Below are 22758 nucleotides of genomic sequence, written 5' to 3'. Positions count from 1 at the left end.
GAAGTTGGGACCCAGCAAGAGACTTGCACAAAACCATTCCTGAAAATGTAGTCAACTGATTTACAGGAGCAGAAAAATACACATTTATACAACTATGCCAAAATATCAGCTCTTCTTTTCCCAATTTACTTCAGCTCCAATTTATGCTCCAATATTTAAGACACAGAAGTTCTGTAAAGGCTAACTTCAACCTCTAGCATTACTTGTTGTGAGAAAATGGCATCCTATACAGCGCCACATTAACTGTGTTAAAAAGCTGCCCTAAAGAATATGCACAGCAGAGAATATTCTTCTTATGAATACTCTTATCTATGTTCATTATTCCAACACGAACACTCCTGCTTAGATTCCAATGTCCTGGGTGTTGCACAAAACTAAGAAAAACAGTCTATCGTAAAAACTTTATAAACTAAACTGACAACATAGATATCAATTTAAGAAGCACTGTGGATGTCACTGTGACATTGCACACGTAAATAAGCTGTACATGTCCCTGACTCAGAGAACACCGAGTACTGGAAGAAAATTATCAGAAAAACAGAAGCAAGTAGAAGACAATACAGTAATAGAGCTACTGTTTGCATAAATCACATGGGGGTTGTCCTTAGAAATTCGTTACTTTGTATTAAAAAAATACTGTTAAGTTCCTATGTATTTCTTAATGAGTATGTTCTTTCTGAAACAGAAGTAGATTTATTTTGGTGTAGGTTTGTTCATTTTAAGATATGCATAGTTATCTTGCTTCTGACACTTATCACATTGTCACACACATATTTTTTTACTGCGCAACCAGATCAGCATGGATGCATACCTGTGCATCCCCACAGTACTCTGAAATTGCTCAAAGCACACCTTAACTAAATACAACAGAAGTATAACACTGGACAAGACCTACAGAAGCTATACAAAATGTAACTGACATTTATTTGTCATTAAAGTTCTAATGATGAATATCTAGTGATTTTTTCTGGATAGCCTGTAACAATATTTAATCATTCTTACAGAATTTCTTATGTCAACTTCTGCTTTCCCTGGCTATAAACAAAGTCTATTATTCAACCCTTCAATTGCTATAAAGGAGGTTTGATTATTTTTCTAAAAAACTGGTACATATTGGAGGACGATTCATCTTTTACTCCCCAAATCTTCACTTTTCTTTATCAAACAGCCCATTATTTTGACTTTTCTTCACTGTTACAATCTTTTACGATTGCACGTGGATATTTTGCATCCATCTGAAAGCTTAGTGTCAAATCCAGACAAAGTATTTCACCTGAGGACTTATAATTATTAGACTCTACTCATTAGTAAACTTCCAAGCTTACAACATTGTAGAACAGTGCTTGCGCTCTGCTATAAACCCCCAGGCATTCCCAGTCTGCTTTTGTTGTACCAGTTATTCCACACTTTGCCTTTGTAGAGGGTCTGAGGGTCTGTTTCTGAAGTGACATACTTTTCATTTTTGGGGGGGGAATTTATGAAGTTACGTGCTCATTCTTAGAACTTTTTTCAGTTGCATTAGCTAAGTCACTGCCTTCCACCAGGAGGGACTTCCACTGGCCAAGTGCACTTCATCTGAACAATTTACTTCTAAGTGTTCAACATCGACTGACGGCAGTATTCCTTTAAGTTGAATCTCTGTTTTTATACTCTAAGAGGATATAAAAGTGAGACCACCCTATTCTACCATGACCATCGTAAAGACCTCAAGAAAACGCCTTCTAATCCTTTCTTTTTTAACTAAACCCCTTCAAACTGTGTTTTGCAGTATCCTCTTTTTAGTAACTTTTATGTTTGTCTTTGAAACGCAAGCAAGAACGGGGCAACCTAGTGTGGCTGGCACTGCTCAAACGCAGAATGCTAAACCCTACAGAGCTTTGCAAGCAGAAAAGCTGAGGATGGAGAAAGGAGGTATAAAGCAAAGGAATACTGAAAAAGCATAGTGGTTGTATGGGGAGGGAGAGAACGAGACAACCGGGGAGGAAAAAAAGTCAATAGTGACTATATGGGGGCATGGCACAAGAAAAAGTGAAGGGACAGGGGTGGAAGGAAACTAAGCTGAAGAGAATATGAAAGAAAGAATGGGGGAAAAAATGTGAGCCAGCGAAGACAAGGCAGATGAAGTCTAGTTAAAATTGCAGAATTCTCTGAATGCCCAATGCTCTTTGCTTTCCTATTTCTGCAGCCACGCCTGCCTGCTGGAGTCCACAAATAAACAACTTTGCTTCACCGACCACTTGATCGTCTCTTTCTGCACCGTTTCATTCTCATCTCAGCATATTGGAGTACAGATAACCCAAAATATCTGCTAAGTAGTACAGACCTCACCCACAGACACCCTTGTTTTGTATCGAACAAAATTACAACACAGCTACTAGGAAGGACAATTAACAAGTGTGTATTCTTTGGGAGGGACAAGAATTGGCCATCTGATCCAGAATTCATGGGGAGAAGGTGAAATATTCTGCATTTTTATACAAATTCTACTTAATTAAGGCTATCTACTCACTGTTGTGCTGCTATCTTAAAGAACTAACTTGTGTGCAGAGGGCAAGGATCCTGGGAGAGGTACAGAGCAGCCATTAACAGCTCCCAGCAACCGCGGACGTCAAACAATGGCTGAATACAACAGTGGTTACAGCCGGCGTGAACGGCGTTTCTTACCACATTTCCAAAAGATCGAGTGGAAAGCAAGCTGGGATTACCAAGTCAGTCTTTAAAAATTACAGAGGGAAAAAAAAAAGTTCACTGAGCCGGAACTCAAGAGAGCTTCCCAGCAGAAGGAAGCAACTTTGATGTTTTGAGGCGAAACAAGCCAAACACCACGGAATTCAGGGAGAAACCTCCATGGCTTAGAGGGAAAAGTCCATGAATACGGATCTGAAAAATCTATAAATCTTCTGGTGTGATCGGACAATAGGGTCACGGTGTTAGTAACAGAGCCTTGGTTATTGTTTGCTCTAACAGAAGCAAACACCAATTACTTCAAAAAATCTCTTTAAAGACTGCATCTCTGACTTTTTGTAACTCTGAAGGGGCAAACTAGAGTGAAACCAAACTAAGGGAAAGGAAACTAAGGAAAAACCTTAAAAGCCTGCAAGAGAGCAAGTAAAGGTGGGTTATTTCGCACAGGCAATATGGGCATTTCAGGCATTTTATTCTCTAAGCAAGAGTAAAACTTTTCAAAAGGACTGCCAGACAGACAATGCAACAAAAGGCTAAAGAATGTTTTTTGCGTTCCCAGATTAAAGGGAATATTAGAAGCACTCAGAGTAACTGATGGAATCTAAACATAAATGGGATCTAAACCAGCTGAATGCCAGTTAAAAAAAATTAATGGCACTGTGGCACTTCTATTTTTAACAGTAAGCAATACAAGATACTTAGGAAGCATTTAATTTTAAATTCAAGGCATTCACACTGGTTCATGCCATCATTATGCAGCGAGACATTCTAAAATAGTGCATCTGAAATCCCAGGAGGGCAGGTAAAATGAGTTTTCCCAATTAAGGTGGTTCAAAATATTTGTAACATTTTATAAAGAAAAAAAACCACATGGTGAAAGTACGTTGTTGGAAGGTTAAAACTAGGTAGAACAGCTGGGGAGTAGGTCTATGTTGCAGGAGTGTTAGGGTGCCAGGTGTGATAAAATATCAGTGCCTCTTACCTAATGCTAGAGGGCTTTCCCACTCCATTTAATGAACTTATGTGCTTTAGGAGAACAAGTTCTTTATAGAAGTAATTTTTTACCTTTTTTTTTTTTTTAATTTTAGGTCAAGGTTATTCAGCCTGCAAGTTTACCACCCTAAGTCTTAGTTGTAAAGCAGCACCTACAACAGGCCATGAGAACTACAGCTTTTAGGTTTACTCCAACTGCCTTCACTTTTAGCGTTCTAAGGTAGTAAACGACGCAAAAAGAAAACCAAAAACCGCTTGGGTGTCACTGTTTTCAACCTGGAACCAGAGCAGAGGCCGTTACCTTCTTTACAGTCGCTTCACACTAGCACTAATCCCTGGCAGAGGAGGCCGCAGCCGAGCCAAGGCCTCACAGGGCAGCGAGGCGCAGGGCCTGGCAAAGCCCCGCTTCCCCCGCCGCCGCCCGGGCCCTGCCCCGTGACTCAGCGGCCGGATGCGCCTCCCCTCTCCGCCAACCGGCGTTCGGGCAACCCCTCTCGCCACCGGTTTGGGCGGCCTAAGCGGCGCAGGCCCAGCCGTGCCAGCTCCCCCCGCCTCAGGGTGAAGGGCGTCGGGGACGACGGCGACGGCGGCCGCGGCTGGCACTTCTCTCTCTCTCTCTTCTTTTGAAGCGGTTTCTTCCCCGTCTCTCAGGAGGGACAAAATGGCGGCGGCCCTGACGGCGGGTTAAGGCACGCCGGTCAGCCGCGAAGGTAGAGGATCCAGCCTGGGGGGATGGTGAAGGGGCTCCGGGCCCGGGCAGCCTGCCACCAGACCCCGCCTCCTGCTCGCCGCAGCCCCGCAGCCCGGCGCCGCGGGGGAGAACCACCCGCCCTCCCGCCCCGCGATCGAGAGGGGATTCCCCGTGGGGGTAAGTGCTGGCTCTTACCCCCCCTACCCCGGGGGGAACGGGACAGTGCTTGGTGTGTGTGGGGGGGTGGCGGCGTTTTGGCGAGCGGCCTGGCCCGGCCGGAGGGTACGAGGGTCAGAAAAAAACGCACCCCGTTGTTGTAAAAAAGCGGAGCCACCCCGTGTGGAGGGAGGGAGGGAGGAATTTGGGGGTGTTAGAGGGGGGAGTGCGGCCTTCGGTGGGAAGGAGGCGAGCGGGACTCGGCCGCGTTGAAGCGAAAGGGCCGAGGCCCGGGAGGAAGCGGTGCTGAGGGAAGGAGGAGAAACGTGTGTGCCGGCCCGGCTTCCTCCCGCCGGGGGAGAGGAGGTACCGGCGGCTCCTGCGCCCCAGCGGGGCGAGTTTTATAGCCTTCTGACGATAGATAGGCCAGCCGGTGGAATGTAAGGCTTAAATTAAGAGTTCTCGTCCTCAAAATGCAGCGTTAAATGGGGCAGCTGAAGTTAACTAGGTGGATTTCGGTAGTTCGACGAAACATCTATCTGTATTGTGGTTCAAAAAGAGCCGTTTCTTGAAATAACTCCTATCTCGACCCGCTCAGATCATTTGCTACAAAAACTTCTTGAAGATTCTGAATATCAGATAGAGGTAGTTTTGTGTTGCTTCTTGTTTCACAGGTTAGGAAACGTGTCCAGGATTCTCTTGCCTCCTGTCTTCGCCTATGTTAAATTCTGTTGTCTTCTATTTTCAGTATTGAATGTAGAGAAAGCTTGTAAACACAGGTAGGTGCAAAGAACCTGGAGCCCAGGCCAACTGTTTACCCCTCTTTTATTAGTGGGGAGCAGGCTTTCTAGTTAATGTCGTGCTTGTCATGCTTCAGTGGCTGGGTTAAGAGTGGTAATTGGATCTGCCGGTGGAATCCAAGGGTGTAATTCAAGGTCTTACTAGCCTTTCAGCTGTGGCTGCTGCCAAAGAGATGCAATCTTGTCTTCCTCTGGTTGCATTTGTATACCCTTGTGGAAAACTGGACTGGGGAGCCAGTATGACTTTTATTTTTTTCCAATGCGTTAGATTTAAATAGTTCCCGAGTCTGCTGAGAATCACGCAGGGCACGGTGGGACCTCTGCTTTCAGGATGGTGTGGTTTATACCATGTTAAAGCATTTACACAAAACAGTTTTTTATCACTGTACTTCCAAAAGATCCTAATAACTTGACCTTTTTTGTGAAGTGTGTCAGACCAAAATTCATGGCTTCGACGTGTGATCTCTGTAAGACTGCTGTGCAGCTGGATTTGCTGTTCTGTTTAAAAATATTTCATCAGCTAAACAAGATGTTCTGTAACCATTTATTATAATTTTCGGCCCTGAAATTCAACTATTTCTGGAATTCTTTTTAACTGGCCAGGTCTGAATCACAAACCCAAGAGGGTTTTTTTGAAGAGTTTTAATTCTTGCTCTCGCTTGAGACCTAAATTGTTATAAAACTACACCTTTTCTTTGAAAAGTCTTCATATTTAGTGCAACCTGATAGAATCGTTATTTTTTCTTCATGTAACATTTTAGTACTGTGATTGCCTGCCAAGTCTTTCAGATACAAAATAATATAACTGGATTAATTTGTTAGTTTTGAACACAGCTGGTAAGTTGCCTTTATTAAAATGGAACTCAGAAGTGAAAACTATTACAGACATTCCTTCTTGAAAGTTGGTTACAAAATAATATAACTGGATTAATTTGTTAGTTTTGAACACAGCTGGTAAGTTGCCTTTATTAAAATGGAACTCAGAAGTGAAAACTATTATAGACATTCCTTCTTGAAAGTTGTTGGTTTTTTTTTATGTTGCAGAGATAACGAGCAAAATGGTGATTGGCTGCTTATATTGATTGCTCCAAAATCCGTGATATGCTTTATGTGTCCTTAAAAATAAATAATCCCATTTCTTCATAATAGAATTTTTCAGATTTCTAATTAGTAATATTCTGCTTACTTTTCTCTTGCAAGACTATTGCTGCTTACATGGGTGTCCTGAAGCAAGTTGGAGTGGAATATGGAATGTTTTAAACAGAATTTTTTTTTTTTTCCCCCATATTTTTCTTTTTTTGCAGCCCAGTGGAATATGGAATGTTTTAAACAGAATTTATTTTTTTTCCCCATATTTTTCTTTTTTTGCAGCCATTTCGGGTAAGCAGTGACCAGATATATGGGTTATGGGACTGACAGGAATTTCTCTAGCAGCAATGCTGCTAAAGAAAACTTATCCCATAATTGACCTGCATGTTTCTGTGGTTGCTTAAATTTACTATCAAATATGGCTAATTACCATAACTTTCATCTCAAGTGCTGTTGATTGTTGTTACAATAACAGTTGTTAAAGAGGCTTAGTTTTCAAATGTCATTCCACCTTTGACCTACTTCTGTATGAACTCTGATTCCCCTTGTTCTAAGTAATACAAATTGGAGAGCACTGTTGCTTAGAATTTGATTTCTGTGCAATGGATTCTATCCAATTTATTTTTTTTTTGTTTTTCCACACAGGTGTGGAAAAATGGCAAAGAGAATTGCAGAGAAGGAACTGACTGACAGAAACTGGGACCAGGAGGATGAAGCTGAAGAGGTAAAATATATGTTAAATTCCCCCCTCACCCCTGCAGGTAGTAGGGTAGTTACTTACATGTGAGATTTATCTTGTGGGTGGAATCTACAGTAAAGTTGGTTAAAAGCGTAGCAATTAAAGATAATTTTATATAAGTGATTTATTTTTTTTTAATATAAAGCTTCCAATATAGGCAGACCATATAGCAAAGAAGCTTTTAACAGTTAAAATGACATCAGCCACTTAGGGGAAAGGAACTTTACACCTTTAAAGGGAACCCCAGGCTTGTTAAAATGCATAATGCTTTTGGACTCTTCAGATATGGGATGGGTATTCATTGAGTTCACAAGAAAATATTTTTGATTTTGTAGAATCATAGAAAGGTTAGAGTTGGAAGGGACCTTAAAGAGCATCGAGTTCCAACCCCCCTGCCCTGGGCAGGGACACCTCCCACCAGACCAGGTTGCTCAAAGCCCCATCTAACTTGGCCTTGAACCCCTCCAGGGTTTGGGGCATCCACAGCTTCTCTGGGCAACCTGTTCCAGTGCCTCACCACCATTTCTTGAGATAGTTGACTCTAGGCTTCACTGACATAACTAACACAGTCTAGGTAAATTTTCTTTGCATTTCATGGCCTTTATTTGAAGTCAGTTAATTTTAGAAAGATGGAGTGTTTAGCTGAATGGAGTCATGCAGCCAGAGGAATCAAGCAAACAGTCAAATGATTGTAGAAAGGGACTATCTTGTTTAGGGTCTCATATTTATTTGTGTATTACCTCTAAGCAAACTGTGCTAGCTAGCTTCTGTGCTACAAAAATATTACATGTTTAGGCTTATAAAGTACAATAAAGGAAACTGATGGTGCTTTTCCAGAAATTTGAATATAAGAAAGCTTAATAAGGGACTATCTTGTTTAGGGTCTCATATTTGTGTATTACCTGTAAGCAAACTGTGCTAGCTAGCTTCTGTGCTACAAAAATATTACATGTTTAGGCTTATAAAGTACAATAAAGGAAACTGATGGTGCTTTTCCAGAAATTTGAATATAAGAAAGCTTAATTTCCTCATTTATTGTAGGGTAGTAATTAGTAATTAGCTGCCTTTGCTAATAGTTGAACTACAGCAGGCTGCAGGAGATTGATTGTGACCGTACATCTCAATATACCTTCTCTGAACTGAAGATTGTTTGCAACAGTGCAATACTGACTGAGTCCCTTCAGCAAAGATATCTCACTTCTTTGTTTAAAAATAAATAAAAGAAATAGCCAAATTATTTGTCATAATAAAATTGAGATTGTCCGAAAGGAAGCGTAATGCAGAACAAGAATGGCAGAGTTTTTAAATATCAACTAATTGTCCAAGTAGCTGGCAAGCTAATCACAGGACTGTATTTTCTGGGTGGTCGGTGATGGTTTGGTTTATATTTTTAACTTAGGGAGGTGTTACAGTTGTGTTCAATAACTGATCTCGGGTTATCTCTTCAGACTCTGATGACTTTATGCGTTCTGAGAATTTCTGTAACGATTCTGTAACTTTTTCTTACAGGTGGGAACCTTCTCAGTAGCTAGTGAAGAGGTCCTGAAGAACAGAGCTATTAAAAAAGCAAAGCGCCGAAATGTTGGATCAGAGGTATCGTAATCACTAAGCATTAATCTTGTAGTTTGACTCAGTTGCAAAATAGGACATCTGTGCTCAGATTTTTTTATTTATTTGGACTTGTAATAATATTGTATAAAGCTATCGTTTAGAAGGTATATGCAATTAGTCCAACTCATACATGCAAATGAATTTGTTTACTGTTCCATAGCAAGAATCAGGCAAGAACAAAAAATGGCTAATACTAGTATTGACTGGATGAAGGAAGATGTGTATTTTTGAAGTATAAATGCAGAGTGTTTCAGACACGGTGTCTTCTACAGATGGGGAAAATGGCACTTGAATTGCTGCAGTTTAATTCTTTGCAGAGATGGAAGCCTCAAAATCAAAAGTTACTAGTTGTCCGTACTGGAGGGCTGGGGGGTTGTCTCAGCAAATGCTAAATAGGTAAAAGCCAAAATAGTAAGCTGTTCTGAGAATTAAAAAGATGGCTTTTGTTAAGAATGCTGCTGCTACTTTTTGGTTTTTTTCCTCTCCTGTGAAGAGCTTTAGTGCCACCTACTCTTTTCAGTAACACATTGAAAATGGAAAGGAAGTTGGCCTTTGTTACAGGTTTAGTGCCCGTGGAAGCATTAATCCAGTCCAACCAAATTATAGTCCTCTCAAAAATCCCTGACAGGTGCTTTGTCATATAGACCTTCCTATGAAACATTCTTTCAACAGTGCACACCCCGTGTTAGAAATAGGACAGAAACTTTACCTATCACTCAAATTGATTTTGGATTGAATGGAACTAGACACAATTAGGGGCTAGATAGTTTTCTTCTGGGCTTTTGCTTTTCCTTCTGCTGTCCAACCAATGTAAATGAGGAAGCTGTCCCTATCCCCCTTTTGCCTATAGTAGTTTTAGCCACAAATGTGTAGAGGATGCAATTAAGGAAATTACACTTCTCCAGTTGGGAAAAGGTGATGCAAGAACTAAGCCACAACTGAACAGGAGAGATCTGGGGACAAATGGAACAGGAAAAATGGAACCAGATGATTGCAGAAGAAATAGTCAGGAGGCTGGGAGTCAGGTGTCAGAGATCAAGGCTGGAAGAGGAGCTAGGATAGGCTGGGTGAAGTCTAAAAAGCAAGAGAAATGGTAGGATAGCTGAGGCTGCGTAAGAAACCTGTGAAATGGTTACAAAAAGCTAAACTTTGAAATTTACTGATGTCCCTAAACAGAGCGAGCAGAATGCTGTAAGAAAGAGACCACAGTTTAACTTGAATGTCCAGAGAGAGAGAGGTAGGTAGAACTGAATCAAAGAGAGACAGAATGAAAAGAGCTACCTAGAAATGAGGAACAGGACTGCACTGGAAAAGGTAAAGCACAAAGGGAAACAGAAAGAGCTCATACCCACAAGGCCAGAGATTGGAGAGGAATCTAAAATTGCTAAGTTTTGCTATTTCTTCAATGTCAGAAGCAGATGAAACTCGGAAGCAATTCTCCTTTTCCTCTGATGGCTTTTCAGAGACATTGAAAGTACGCTTCCGGTAATAAGTGGTCATCATTACCTCAAAAGACATTATGTGTAATACCTAAAAGTGGTAGTGCCTATTAATTGCACTCTTCTTGTAAAAACATGTAAGAAATTACACTATAAAATATTCTGGTTGTAAAGATAGAGGTCAGAACTAGGTAATGGAAAGGCTGCAGGAAGCATACGTATTATGTTCTCAAGTACAGTCTATCTTTCCTTCTCCCATCAGTCACATTGGAGTATTTTTGGTAACTCATTTAAACGCTACATAGGTGACTACAAAGTATGCTGTCTTGATGAGTGGCTTGAAGTGTTGAATTGTGGCTGTAAATGCTAAAAGTTGCTGAAAATTAGCCTGCAATTATATACTGCTGTGTAATTATTTAAAGAAAACACGATGCTATGAATGTCTAAATAGGTAGTCAAACACATCCGCTTCTCTGAACAACTTTTATGTATCCACTTCCTAGATCTAGTTTATTTTCATACCAAACATCTGAGTCCTTTAAAAATAGTAGCAATATGTGTCATAAGGAAGCTATTAACTTTGTTTACATAGCTGACTTAGAATAAGGCATGAAATGGCACAGTGAACCAGGGTAAAATAAATGGAATATTAAGCGGGCATAGGATTTTTGTGGAGGAGATGTATGTAACTGGTTGTCTTTTTTTTTTTTTTTTTTCTATTTTCTGTTTTCTCTCTCCCCAGTCTGAAAGTGGAGGAGCCTTTAAAGGATTTAAAGGCTTTATATTGCCTTCTGGAAAAGGAGGAGGTGGCTTCAGCGGGTTTGGTAACGGCGCAGCGATAAAGCCTTTAGAAGGGCTGTCTAATGGAAGCAGTAGTATCTCTAGCACTCCTTCTTTCAGCAGCTTAAAGACCACCTCTGAAACGGCATCAGCATTTGGTAAGTTTTAAATAAGTATACATATTTATCAACAAATTCAGCCATAAAATCTGTAGGGTTATTTTAATAGTGAAAAACCAAATTCAGACAAGCTTGTAGTTCTGTTTTAAGGTTTTCAGACCTTTATAAGATATCTCTAAAAGATTTTAGGCTGCTGGAGGGTTAAGTTATCAAATTAATTCAGTTTTAAGAGGTAGAAACTAAATTTGTATTTGATCTAATAGTGGCTGTAAAAGCCGCGTAGGCACAAATGGGAATGGAAGACATTGGCATAAGACACTCTCTGAATAGTGTAAAACAGCTTAAGACACTTGAAACATTTTGGCCAATCTAACTGTAGTCTCATGCTTTGGTAGTCCCTGAAAAATATGAGTTCTATCCCTTTGTGTTGGAGAAGCTGGAATGTTAACCGTGCCATAGCTTCAGAGTCAGCGTGCCACAGGATAGAAAGGGTGGAGTTTAAAGTTTAGAGTAACTGAGATTTCAGTGTTTAACTAAATCAGGAGAAACTTAAACATTTAGTGAGAATTTGTAAAATTTGCTTATTACGGTTTTTATATGGAAGCCACTCAAAAAGGTGCAGAATCATGGGATAGAGTTTTTTTAGAGCAATTTGTTTTAATAATTTACAGCTTGGTAAAGCTTGAATTAAGATGGGGGGGGGGGTGAAATGCAAACCTATTTTTTAAAAATTTTATTCTGTAAGATTTCTTTGGACCTTTTTAAACAACGTGTGTGGCGCATCTACTTTGTCTATCTCTGAACTCACTTTCTAAACCTACGGAGATAAGGTCTGTTTCACAACAGTGTCTGTTTACTTGTACCGCGGTATCTGGTACACAGCCTTTTGATAAAAGACAAGGTTCGGAGCTGAGCAAGAATGAGTGATTTGATAAAGAAATACTGGGAACATTTAGTTTAGGTTTTTGAGAACTGGGCTTTTGGGGGGAAAAAAAAAAAAGGTGTTCTAAACCATGTTTTTCTTATAACAGGATCCACCATGTCAAATGGTCCAACTACTACTGCGTTTACTGAGAAAAAAGCTGCGATCCCTAAAGCTAATGGTGGCAATCAACTACTACTGCGTTTACTGAGAAAAAAGCTGCAATCCCTAAAGCTAATGGTGGCAATCAACCATCCTCATCTGGCTTTGCTCAGAGTAAAGTTTGTAGCTCTAGTGTTTACCACAAACAGTTAGCAGCTTTAAACTGTTCTGTGCGTGACTGGATAGTCAAGCATGTAAACACAAACCCTCTGTGTGACCTGACGCCCATCTTTAGAGACTACGAGAAGTATTTAGCAAATATCGAGCAGCAACACGGAGGCACTAGCGACAGTGGCTCTGAAAACGAAAGCAACAAGACACCTGGCTCTCAGTCTGTTTCTACCTTTGGGAATTCAAAGCTACAGCAAGGATCATCTTTTTTGTTTAACACCACCCCCACCCCCACCACTGAGGATGCCTTGGACAAAAAAGCTGAAGCTGCATCCGAAAAAAAAGACGCATCATTAGGAGCTACATCAACAGTCTCGTTTAATTTTGGCAAGAGCGTCGACAGTTCTGTTTTGGGTTCCCTTGGTTCAGGAACACTTAGTAGCTTCTCATTTTCTCCTGGGAATTCAGGTTTGTTTGGAAAAGATGCAAACCAGGCCAAGTCTGTCACTGCGTTATCCACCACTGTATCGGAAGCTCAGACAGAAAGTGGCAATAGTGATGATAAAGGTAAATTCTATGTAAAACACTGATTTTAAATGATAAGCTGTGACTTAAGAATACTGCAAAGATGAAATAATACTAAATTGAACTAGACCATAATTGCCCTTGAATGTAAAAGCTGCAAAACTGTACCACTAATCTGGAAATATCTCAGTCTTGCGTGCTGCTTAACACTAAATGTATATGGTTCCCAAACCCTGTGTATTTTTATAAGATTTATACTTCCTATAAGAGTATAATTTTTTAGCTGAATACAAGACTTAAAATGATGAAATTTAAATAAACTGGAATGTTCGTCTTGGAGCCTGCAGGATGTTTTGGTCCTGCTGCTTTTCCCGATAGGTTTATCGAGAGATCCCATAGTAAAATGTGTAAAATACAGAACAATTTTATTAATCTTTCTTACAAGACCCTAAGGCAAATAGTTGCGTTCTACCCAGCGGTTTTACTCTGCTGTTTAGCTAACCTGGGTACTGGAAACTGAGAGAAATCCTGGAAGTTGAGGGACTGGAAAGGCATAATCCTGCCAGTGCCTCTTGTCTGTCATTCCTGCAGCTGATTACCCTTCCCTCAAATTAAACTTGGCTGTTGGAAGTATTTATTATGTTTTACTTGGACCCATTTGTGGAGATTATTCTTGGAAATGTTTTAACTGTTTCTCCCCTGACAGAAGGTTTTGACTTAAGTTTGACTTGTTAGGCTTTGCATTTTTGGGCTTTTAGTGTGGGTTGGGTATTTTCATCCCATTTAATCTTGGAGATAAACATAAAGTTGCTTGAGGGGTGTGGCTGAATGAAGAGAAAATAAAGACACTTTTCTGTAGCTGCCTTTGAGCCCACATGGATTTAAACATATTTTGGCAGTCATTGACAGGCTACACGTGCATGTGTCAAATACAGAATGCATAAGCCAGTTCTAATGCAATGCCAAATCACAATATTAACCTATGGAATGTATTAAAACTTTTTATTTAAAGGAGGAGAAGAAGAGGAAGAAGAGCCACCAAAAGTCATTGTTAATGAAATTAAAGAGGATGATGCTTTCTACTCAAAGAAGTAAGTGGCTTTAACTCGGAATAGTGAATAGAATTACAATTTTGAGAATAAAATTTGTACCTGCATATTGTTGTTCTTCACCACTGCAGTGCTTAATTAACAATGCATATATTCTTGACTTGCTAGTTAATAAAGCTTGTTAGGAAGCTAAATAGAATATGAAATTCTGCTTGTAAAAAAGTTAATTATAGCCAAAAATGTGTAAGGTCTTACTAAAATTCTTGTGTCTCTTGGACACAGCACAAATAATCTAGTTTATATTCTACTTATGATCAATTTATTACAAATTAGGAAGATGTTTCTGCCTTCATCAGCTTTTGTAAGTTTAAATTGTAGGGTTTGTACCACAGAAATAACATCCTGTATTTCAGAAAAATCAGTCAGGTGCTCAGCTATTCACGTAGCCTAAAGAAAGACTCCTCAGTTGGAAAATGCTGATTGTTGGGTGAAGGACTGAACAAGTTGTACTTTTAAGATCAAGATAGGACTGCCTTTACTAGAAGCAGGTTTTCAAGGCACGTTCAGTAGTCCCAAGTAATTACGTGTCTGCTTAACACTCAGCACAGAACTTGTCCTACACAATGTCATTTGCTTTATCAGAGAGAAAGTACGTGCTAATTTACGAAGAATGGCATTAGGGTTATTGGAGCTTCACTTAGAAAATGTTTTTAAGTTCTATGTGTGTCAGATGATACAGCAAGTTCTTATGTTCTGTAATTAGTGTTTTTAAACAGTCGCTTACAGTTATTACTCCTTATAGACCCTGAGTACAGGTTGCTATGTATGCATTTTACTTTTCCCTTAAAGTAACGTTTATAATTTCATCATAGACTCATAGAATGGTTTGGGTTGGAAAGGACCTTGAAGATCATTGAGTTCCAACCCCCTGCCCTGGGCAGGGACACCTCCCACCAGAGCAGGTTGCTCAAAGCCCCATCCAGCCTGGCCTTGAACCCCTCCAGGGATGGGGCAGCCACAGCTTCTCTGGGCAACCTGTGCCAGTGTCTCACCACCCTCACAGCAAAGAATTTCTTCCTGAGATCTAATCTAAATCTCCCGTCTTTTGGTTTAATATCATTACCCCTTGTCCTATGGCTACACTCCCTGATACAGAGTCCCTCCCCAGCAGTTGCCCTTCTGGGCTGCCAGTGTGCATTGCTGCCTGATGTTGAGTTTCTCACCAACATTTCAATGCTGAAAGAAATAATTAACTTTCTCTTCCTGAACTGGAAGTACTGTCTGTTAGCACATGAAACAAGGTCAAGAAGAATAAAAGATTTATGCTACTCACAGCATGTTAACTCCTGACTTGTTAAACTATTGGCTTACTGTGAGTATACATGTATAGGTGTGTCTATTTGGAAGATACCTTTGTATTTAATCTTTGCACATCTGCACAAACAAGTTGTTTTTTTATTTGCACAGGTGCAAACTATTCTACAAAAAGGATAATGAATTTAAAGAAAAAGGTGTAGGAACATTACACTTGAAACCAGCAGGCAATGAAAAAACTCAACTCCTAGTACGAGCAGATACCAATTTAGGTAAGTAAAATTTTTCTAGTAGCAAGTCTTGATATGAAATTTCCTGCTAAGCATTTGGGGTTTTTTTTGTTACACAGGATAATAGACAAGATTAGTGAAAGCCTTTCTGCCTTTTTTTGGAATAATTTCAAGTATTGAACAAGCAAGTGGATGCCTTTTAATGAGTATTATGAAATAGTGCATGTGAAAGCAGTGCAAGGAAGTAAAAGGCTACGGTTTTGGGTTTTTATGTTTTGGGTATTCCCCTCCCACTGCCTTTACAGCTTTTCTCCATCCCTGACTCGTTGAGTAGCTTTGAAGGGTGGCTTAAGATTGACAATGAAATACACACTTATTAGGTGTGATGAATGAGGAGGAACAAATTTGGAGCTAAGATGCAGGACAGCTGTTACCCTGAATGCATAAATAGCCCTGTGGGCAGGCACCTGTTGTTCTTAGGAGTAAAGAGAAGCATTATACAGATGAGGCATGCAGGATTTTGCTCCTAAAATGCATACTGAAGTCCAACTATTGCCCTGTGCTTTAGCTAACTTCAGTTCAGCAGGGGTAGGTTGACTTTACAGAATTAGTCACCTGTAGTGTGACAGTTCCTCACAGTGTCTTTTGAGAGGAATGATATCACATGCAGCTAATTAAAGAGGAAAAGAAACCCAACTGTTTCTTTGCTTTTAGAAGTTAGAGAGACTTGCTATATTAAAGTGCAATATTCTGGTTGAAGAGTGTTTATGCACTCAAACTGTGCAAATAAACACCTTGATATTCATTCTTGAGAAACGTTGCTACGCTCCAGTACCTCATTTCAATAAATGTGCATGTGGGGTTCACATGCACTTGACAACTTCCATAAAATAGATGAAATACTATGCTCACAGGGGACTAAAGCCACGCTGGACTGTAAATCTCACCTCACTTTGAGTTTCTAACACACTCCAGCAGGTCGATGTGGAGTCTCTGCAGGCCTGTTAGGGGCAGTTTTCACATACCTGGTGGGACTGGGACTCCTGTGTCAGTCACTTCTAAATCCTACTTTTAGCAAAGCCAAGGTTTGCCAGATAAAGGGCAGTGCTCAGCAGTAAGACCAAAGGCAGATGTACAGCAGCATTGTCAGTGCTTTCAGCTTTTCCTTGGGCATTTAAATGTGTTGAATAGAGGAAATGTAACTCACAGAAATGAAGGTTTTCTGCCCTTTAACACAAGTCTTGATTTTCACTCAGCTGATGCTTATTTTCCTGATGTTGATTTACTTTCCCTCTACCTTCATCTGAGGTGATGTAATTAGGAAATCTTTCCTTTTTCTTCAGCTCCTATACTAAGATGTTTCAGCTTGGTATTTCCAGGCTCTGGTTTCTAGAAGCTGCTGCAGTCGTAGTGATGCAACCCTTTCCTTTTTTGCTATCTTCACACAGTGCTGTAATCCTTTCCTAAAAATCTCACTGTGTTGAAAAACTGACCTGGAAAGGAAGGCGAAGACTTGACTTTTCCCTAAATACTACTACCGTGTTCTGAACTATTTCCCAGGTTTACAAAATGTGTGCATCTTCTGTGGAAGCAGATTGGAGTTTGTTTGCAACAAATTTGTTTTAATAGCCAACTAATACCCGAGCTCCCAAACTCACCATCTCATTTAACACGTTGACGTAGAGCTGTTAGTAACCCGGTGGTAGACCACATCAGAGGATACAAAATACTTATTTTTACTGCAGTTTGTCCCATTTTAGATTAACGTGACTGTATGTGTGTTAAAGCTAATATTTTGCTTCTACTTATGGACTGTGCTTGATGGTCAGAACGAGTAACTCGCATCAGCATAAACTAAGCGCCGTGACTGGGTTCCTCATTTGCTGCTTCTCCCCTTCTCCTTTTTCCTGTGTGTCCCCACTATCGTTTGACATTCTTCAGACTCCTTCCTTTTAAGGAGGAGGATGTAGTATTTTCAGAGATTTCCTCATTCCTAATGAGGAAAGAAACCTGTGAGGGCAGTGGCCACGAGCAGACGCTTAGGGAATAACGAGACCAGTAGATAACGATATTTGCGAATTGCCTTCCTTCCAAACACAAACTTAGATCCCTGTTTAGTAAGTATACTAACATCTGTATTGCAGCAAAAAGCTGAAAAATTGCTAATTGTAATTTTTTTTCCTCCTCGTGTGCAGGAAACATACTGCTGAATGTTCTCATTCCACACAAGATGCCGTGTACAAGAACCGGAAAAAACAATGTTCTTATAGTTTGTGTTCCTAATCCCCCGATTGATGAGAAGAATCCAGCTGTTCCTGTCACTATGTTAATAAGGGTGAAAACAAGTGAGGATGCAGATGAGTTGCACAAAATCTTACTGGAGAAAAAGGAGGCTTAAATAAGTTGCAGTCAGTGATTTGAGGAATTATTGCCAAACTGCTGCTGCTCCATTTTTTTTTTCTTCCATAACTTCACTTGAACACTTAACTCTTTACTCTGAGATTAGGAACTGTTATGGGAATTCTGGAAAAATTCTGTGAGGAAAAGCTAAACTAGCTAATAAAAGTTTTAATAGAACACAAGTGTTGGACTGTGCTCCCTCATTTTTCAATACCTAAATGCAGGAACTCTTCTGGAGAAAGCACATTGGTTTCAATTAAAGGGTGTTCTTAACACCAGTCACTTTGACTGAACGGACTGAAATCCAAGTACAAAAATATGGTACCAGAGCTTCCTCACAGACTGCGCTGCGATGCAACAGCCTCCCGTTCTGAGAAGGGAGGGGGCAAAACTGTTTCTAGACTCTAGATTTTTAATTTTAATTGGTCTGTCATGTTCTGGTGAGACTAATTTTTCAAGCTGTGGATGACAACAATTTACCCCGACGACAATGCTATTGTATGTTGTACTGTGTGTAACTCCTGCTGGCTCCTGTGCTGTGGGGACTCAGAGACTGCATCTCCAGATACCGAAAAGAGAACTTGTTTGCGTAGTTTTGTTGACAGTAGCATTTCTTAAAGAACCATCAGTTCTGTTCTTAACTGTAGCAACAAGCTAAGGATGTGCAATAGTACAAGCAGACAACTGGAAGACTGTTGATCTTGGACCAGATCTGTGGCAAGTCAGAGGCAAAGGGTGGCACTTCCATTCCGCTCCCTCTGACGTGTTCTTCCCCAGTCCCTTGGGCTGAGACTGAAACCCAGCAGAGGCAGAGTTGTAAATGTTGCACTTGTCTTGCTACTCATACTTTTCTGAAGATAGATCTTTTCGCAGACAAATTTCAGGATTTTTATAGATATTTATATTGCCTCTGGCTGTTACTAAGAATACATGCATAAATGTGTGTCAATAATTACTTTTCCCATTTCCTAAAACTACAGTGCTTCACTCCATTAAGTAAAGCAGCAGTTTGCAGCTTGAGGAGAAGCTTTCTGTTGCAAAAGGAGGGAGCACTGGGTTAATCTATAACTCAGTTTTCAGCTGTGTTAAAATTAACCACGTGGCAATAATTTGTGGTTCAGAACATCGTTCTGTTCTCAGTTTCCATCTCAACTTTATCAGACCTTGTTTGGTTATTTAATCCTTTTCTTTTTCAAATCTTGCCTGCTGGAAACTCCTTCCCTAAGAATAGTTTTCACGTTTTGCCTCCAGCTCTGGAAACTATTTAAGAGCTGGATGGTAATATTAAACTTGAACCGCTCTCTGATCTGTCACGCTGACCAGGTCTGGGGAGATGGAAGAAAAGATGCCAACCTGGCTCTGGCTAAGGTGGCACAGAGGAAAAAATACCAATCTTTACAAAACAGTGTGATGCAATTCTCAGAGGGGAACTGGAAATCCAAACCAGTGGCATCCTATGGCTGGGGAAAAAGCAGCAGCTCCATTTCATTAGATGCAGCACATCTTACCTGCTCTCCGGGGGGGAACAAACAGCTGCCTTTAGTCCTCATTTGCTGCACAATTCAGGTTATGGCCTCTCCCCACCTTAATAAAAAGGAGGAAAAACTATAGGATCTTTAGCCTTCTTGACCAAAGTTCAAAAACAAAGGCCTGTGCCCACTTCTCAGCTACACTGAACTCACAAAAATTGCATTTTTAACATACAAGTGTAAAGGAAGCCTAGATAAGATTTCAATTATTATTTGAAGTATAAACTGGTGCCTTTTTTTTTTTTATTTATTTTGCATCTGGCTCAGTACTTAACCATTGAAATTCACTTTCCTCAAAATAGTGTGCTTTTTTTTTAAAAAAAAAAAAAAAATTGAAAAAAAATCTTGTTGATACTTAAAACGTGAGGCCAAAACCTGAAGGTTTGCATGTTCCTGGTGTGTGAATGGAAAGCAGAACGTTGCCTGAAAGTTCGTTACAGGCTCAGGTGAAACGTCCAAGGGCTCCGTTAATTTTGCGTTTGTCGTTTGACTGCAGTGTCTTAAACACATCTCCTGCTTTCAAGAGCAACTCTGTACAGGTCGTGTCAGGGGGTGGGGGGGGTCTTGGTTTTGGGTTTGTTTACTTCTGAAAAGCTCACGGATACGTAACTCACTCTGTATCCCTCCAAATGTGGACCAACTCACTTCAACAAGAGAGAAACCAAACTTCCTCTATTGTCCTTAGGATCTGCCTCCCAAGCCAGGCAGCCCTGGGGATTTGCGTGCGGGTATTTGGCCTGGTCCTAAAGCTGCCAGACTGAATAGGGAGGAATTTTACTGAAAATTCCAAAATTTTAATCTGCATCGTCCGTAGGGGCCCTGCAGTGAGCTGGAGTGTGGGGCAGGATAAAGCAGTCACACGCTTCTCACTTGGGTTCAGTTACGAAGCACAACCCTTCTCCACTACCATTAAATAAATGTTTCTAGTTAAGAAATATTAAAGTACACAAATACTGTAAAGAGCCGGAGATTTTTACATAGGAACAAAGGCCTAAAATGAATTAAAAGCAGAAGTTAGTGGAGAGCATAGAAATCCATATACTAATGCCTTCGTAACAAAGTGGCACATGCTACACAAGGAAGGAATTTGGATCAGAATTCCAGCTCCATGAGGCATTCCTGGATCCTGGTAGATACTTAACATATTTAACAGCTGGATATCAGACACCTGATGTTAAAGATACAAGCTTCCTCCCTAATTGGAGGTAATGCCTTCCCTGTTCCAGCTGTACATCGGTATCGGAACGTCTCATGGATCGTGCATTCTTCTTCTTCCTCCTCCTCTAATTTTGAAGTTTCTGCTGCTTAGAAATCTTTTCCCCTCTCACCTCCCCAAAATAGAAAAATCAAGATCTCTGCTTCTTTCAATGATCAGAATTGTCTGTAAGGGAGATTATTACAGTTGGTTCGAATCTTATTTTAAAGTATTAAATTGCTATATGCAGGGGTTTGGTGGTTTGTTTTTTTCATTGTAATGTACTTAAAGTTATCTATTGGGGAGCACAACAGCGTGTTCATCTCTCTTTTGGTTGATGTGAAAATTCAAATTTACAGTTCAAATGAGCACGTCGTAGAAGATGAAGCAATGAGGAGGTAGGCTCTGCTGTTGAGAACTTGAGTTCAGCTCCCTTTGCCGCACTGTTACATTTCAAATGTCCTTAAAGACTTTCTTTCCGATGCCTTAACTTATTTGCATTTGCTAAAATTTTGTAGCTGGTGCCTGTGTGCAGAAATGACCTGACATGAAACAATTTTAAAGTGGCATGAGCTAGTCTCCATCCAATGAAAACGCTGAATGTGACCATTTGTTACTTGTTAATAGATTTCAAACTGCTCTGAATTTTTCAGTGGATACTTAAGTTTTGCAGAACTTGTCGTGTACCAATGTTTTCATTAGTTCTAATACATTGAGGAAGTGTACAAAAATCCATGGAAAATGTGAATAAATGAATGGGAGATAAGTGTCTTGTGCGTATCCCTTTCACTTTGTGTGAAATTCACTGTGTTAATAACATACATTAATGACACTCCCAAAACTGGAGTACTGTGTCCAGTTTTGGGCCCCCTACCATAAAAAAGACATTGAGATGCTGGAGCGGGTCCAGAGAAGGGCGACAAAGATGATGAGGGGTCTGGAGAATAAGTCTTATGAGGAGAGGCTGAGGGAGCTGGGGCTGTTCAGCCTGGAGAAGAGGAGGCTGAGGGGAGACCTTATTGCTCTCTACAACTCCCTGAAAGGAGGCTGTAGAGAGGTGGGGGTCGGTCTCTTTTCTCAAGTCACAGGTGACAGGACAAGAGGAAATGGCCTCAAATTGCACCAGGGGAGGTTCAGGCTGGATATTAGGAAAATTTTTTTCCCTGAAAGGGTTCTCAGGCATTGGCATGGGCTGCCCAGGGAGGTGGTTGAGGCACCATCCCTGGAGGTGTTCAAAAGACGGGTTGATGTAGTGCTGGGAGGTCTGGTTTAGTGATGATGCTCCTTGTTTGTTGTGTGGGTGTCTATTTTTGTCAGTGAGGTTGACGGTTGGACAAGATGATCTTTAAGGTCCCTTCCAACCTAGAAGATTCTGGGATTCTGGGATTTTACAACCAGGTGCTGGCAGGTGACCTCCTCCCTGGGAAATCCTGCCCCCAGCTCTCACCACCTGCTAAAAGCAGCCATGTTCTCCCGTGCCCCTTCCTCAGGCTGGTTTTGGGACCCATCACATCACCAAGAGCCAGTTCAGCAAAACCCCTTTCCCCTCGCAAGGTCAGGGAGCTCAGTCGGCTCCCAGGGAGGAGCCGGGGCTGCCTTTGATTAGAGAAAAACTAGTTCTCGCCTGCTCAAGAGAATGGCTGTAGAGATCGACCTCTAAGAATCCCTCCGCTCGGCAGATTAAAAGATTTAAGAGCAAAAGTAGCCCGTGTTTGCCTGATGGCATAACGTAGAACATATTTTTAAGATCTGCCTAAAGGCAGCCCAGCAATCCTAAAGCCACCCCACAAAGGGATCGTTCTCTTCATCAGTTTGTGACAGTTTGGCAAATGGGAAAAATAGAATCATAGAATCATTGAGGTTGGAAGAGACCCTTGGGATCATCAAGTCCAACCATCTCCCCTACTCTACAAAGTCCTCCCCTACACCATGTCCCTCAGTACCGCATCTAAACGTCCCTTAAACACATCCAGGGATGGTGACTCCACCCCCTCCCTGGGCAGCCTGTTCCAATGCCCGACCACTCTTTTGGTGAAAAATTCCTTCCTAATGTTCAATCTAAACCTCCCCTGTTGGAGCTTGAAGCCGTTCCCTCTCGTTCTATTGTTAATTACCTGTGAGAAGAGACCAGCCCCAACCTCTCTACAGTGTCCTTTCACGTAGTTGTAGGGAGTGATGAGGTCTCCCCTCAGCCTCCTCTTCCTCATACTGAACAGCCC

The 22758-nt window shown here is 40.9% G+C and overlaps 1 protein-coding gene across 2 annotated transcripts; it reads left to right on the top strand.

Moving 5' to 3' along the window:
• The first annotated feature begins 4249 nt into the window (after positions 1-4249).
• On the top strand, positions 4250-21305 carry NUP50 (nucleoporin 50kDa). Of its 2 annotated transcripts, none has more exons than XM_014940138.1 (9): positions 4250-4546; positions 7060-7138; positions 8663-8746; positions 10946-11141; positions 12134-12205; positions 12265-12864; positions 13835-13913; positions 15339-15457; positions 17611-21305. In XM_014940138.1, exons 2-9 carry the CDS (start codon positions 7070-7072, stop codon positions 17811-17813), a joined length of 1422 nt encoding a protein of 473 aa, XP_014795624.1. In that variant the 5' UTR covers positions 4250-4546; positions 7060-7069; the 3' UTR covers positions 17814-21305. The 2 variants fall into 2 exon arrangements, with proteins under 2 accessions (XP_014795624.1, XP_014795625.1); XM_014940139.1 differs by lacking the exon at positions 4250-4546 and adding an exon at positions 5284-5304.
• Positions 21306-22758: the final 1453 nt, after the last annotated feature.

This window comes from Calidris pugnax, unplaced genomic scaffold (assembly GCF_001431845.1).
Source record: "Calidris pugnax isolate Ruff unplaced genomic scaffold, ASM143184v1 scaffold36, whole genome shotgun sequence".
Lineage (NCBI taxonomy): Eukaryota > Metazoa > Chordata > Aves > Charadriiformes > Scolopacidae > Calidris > Calidris pugnax.
The sequence above is the reverse complement of the archived record's forward strand: the minus strand, read 5'-3'. Positions and strand labels throughout refer to the sequence as shown.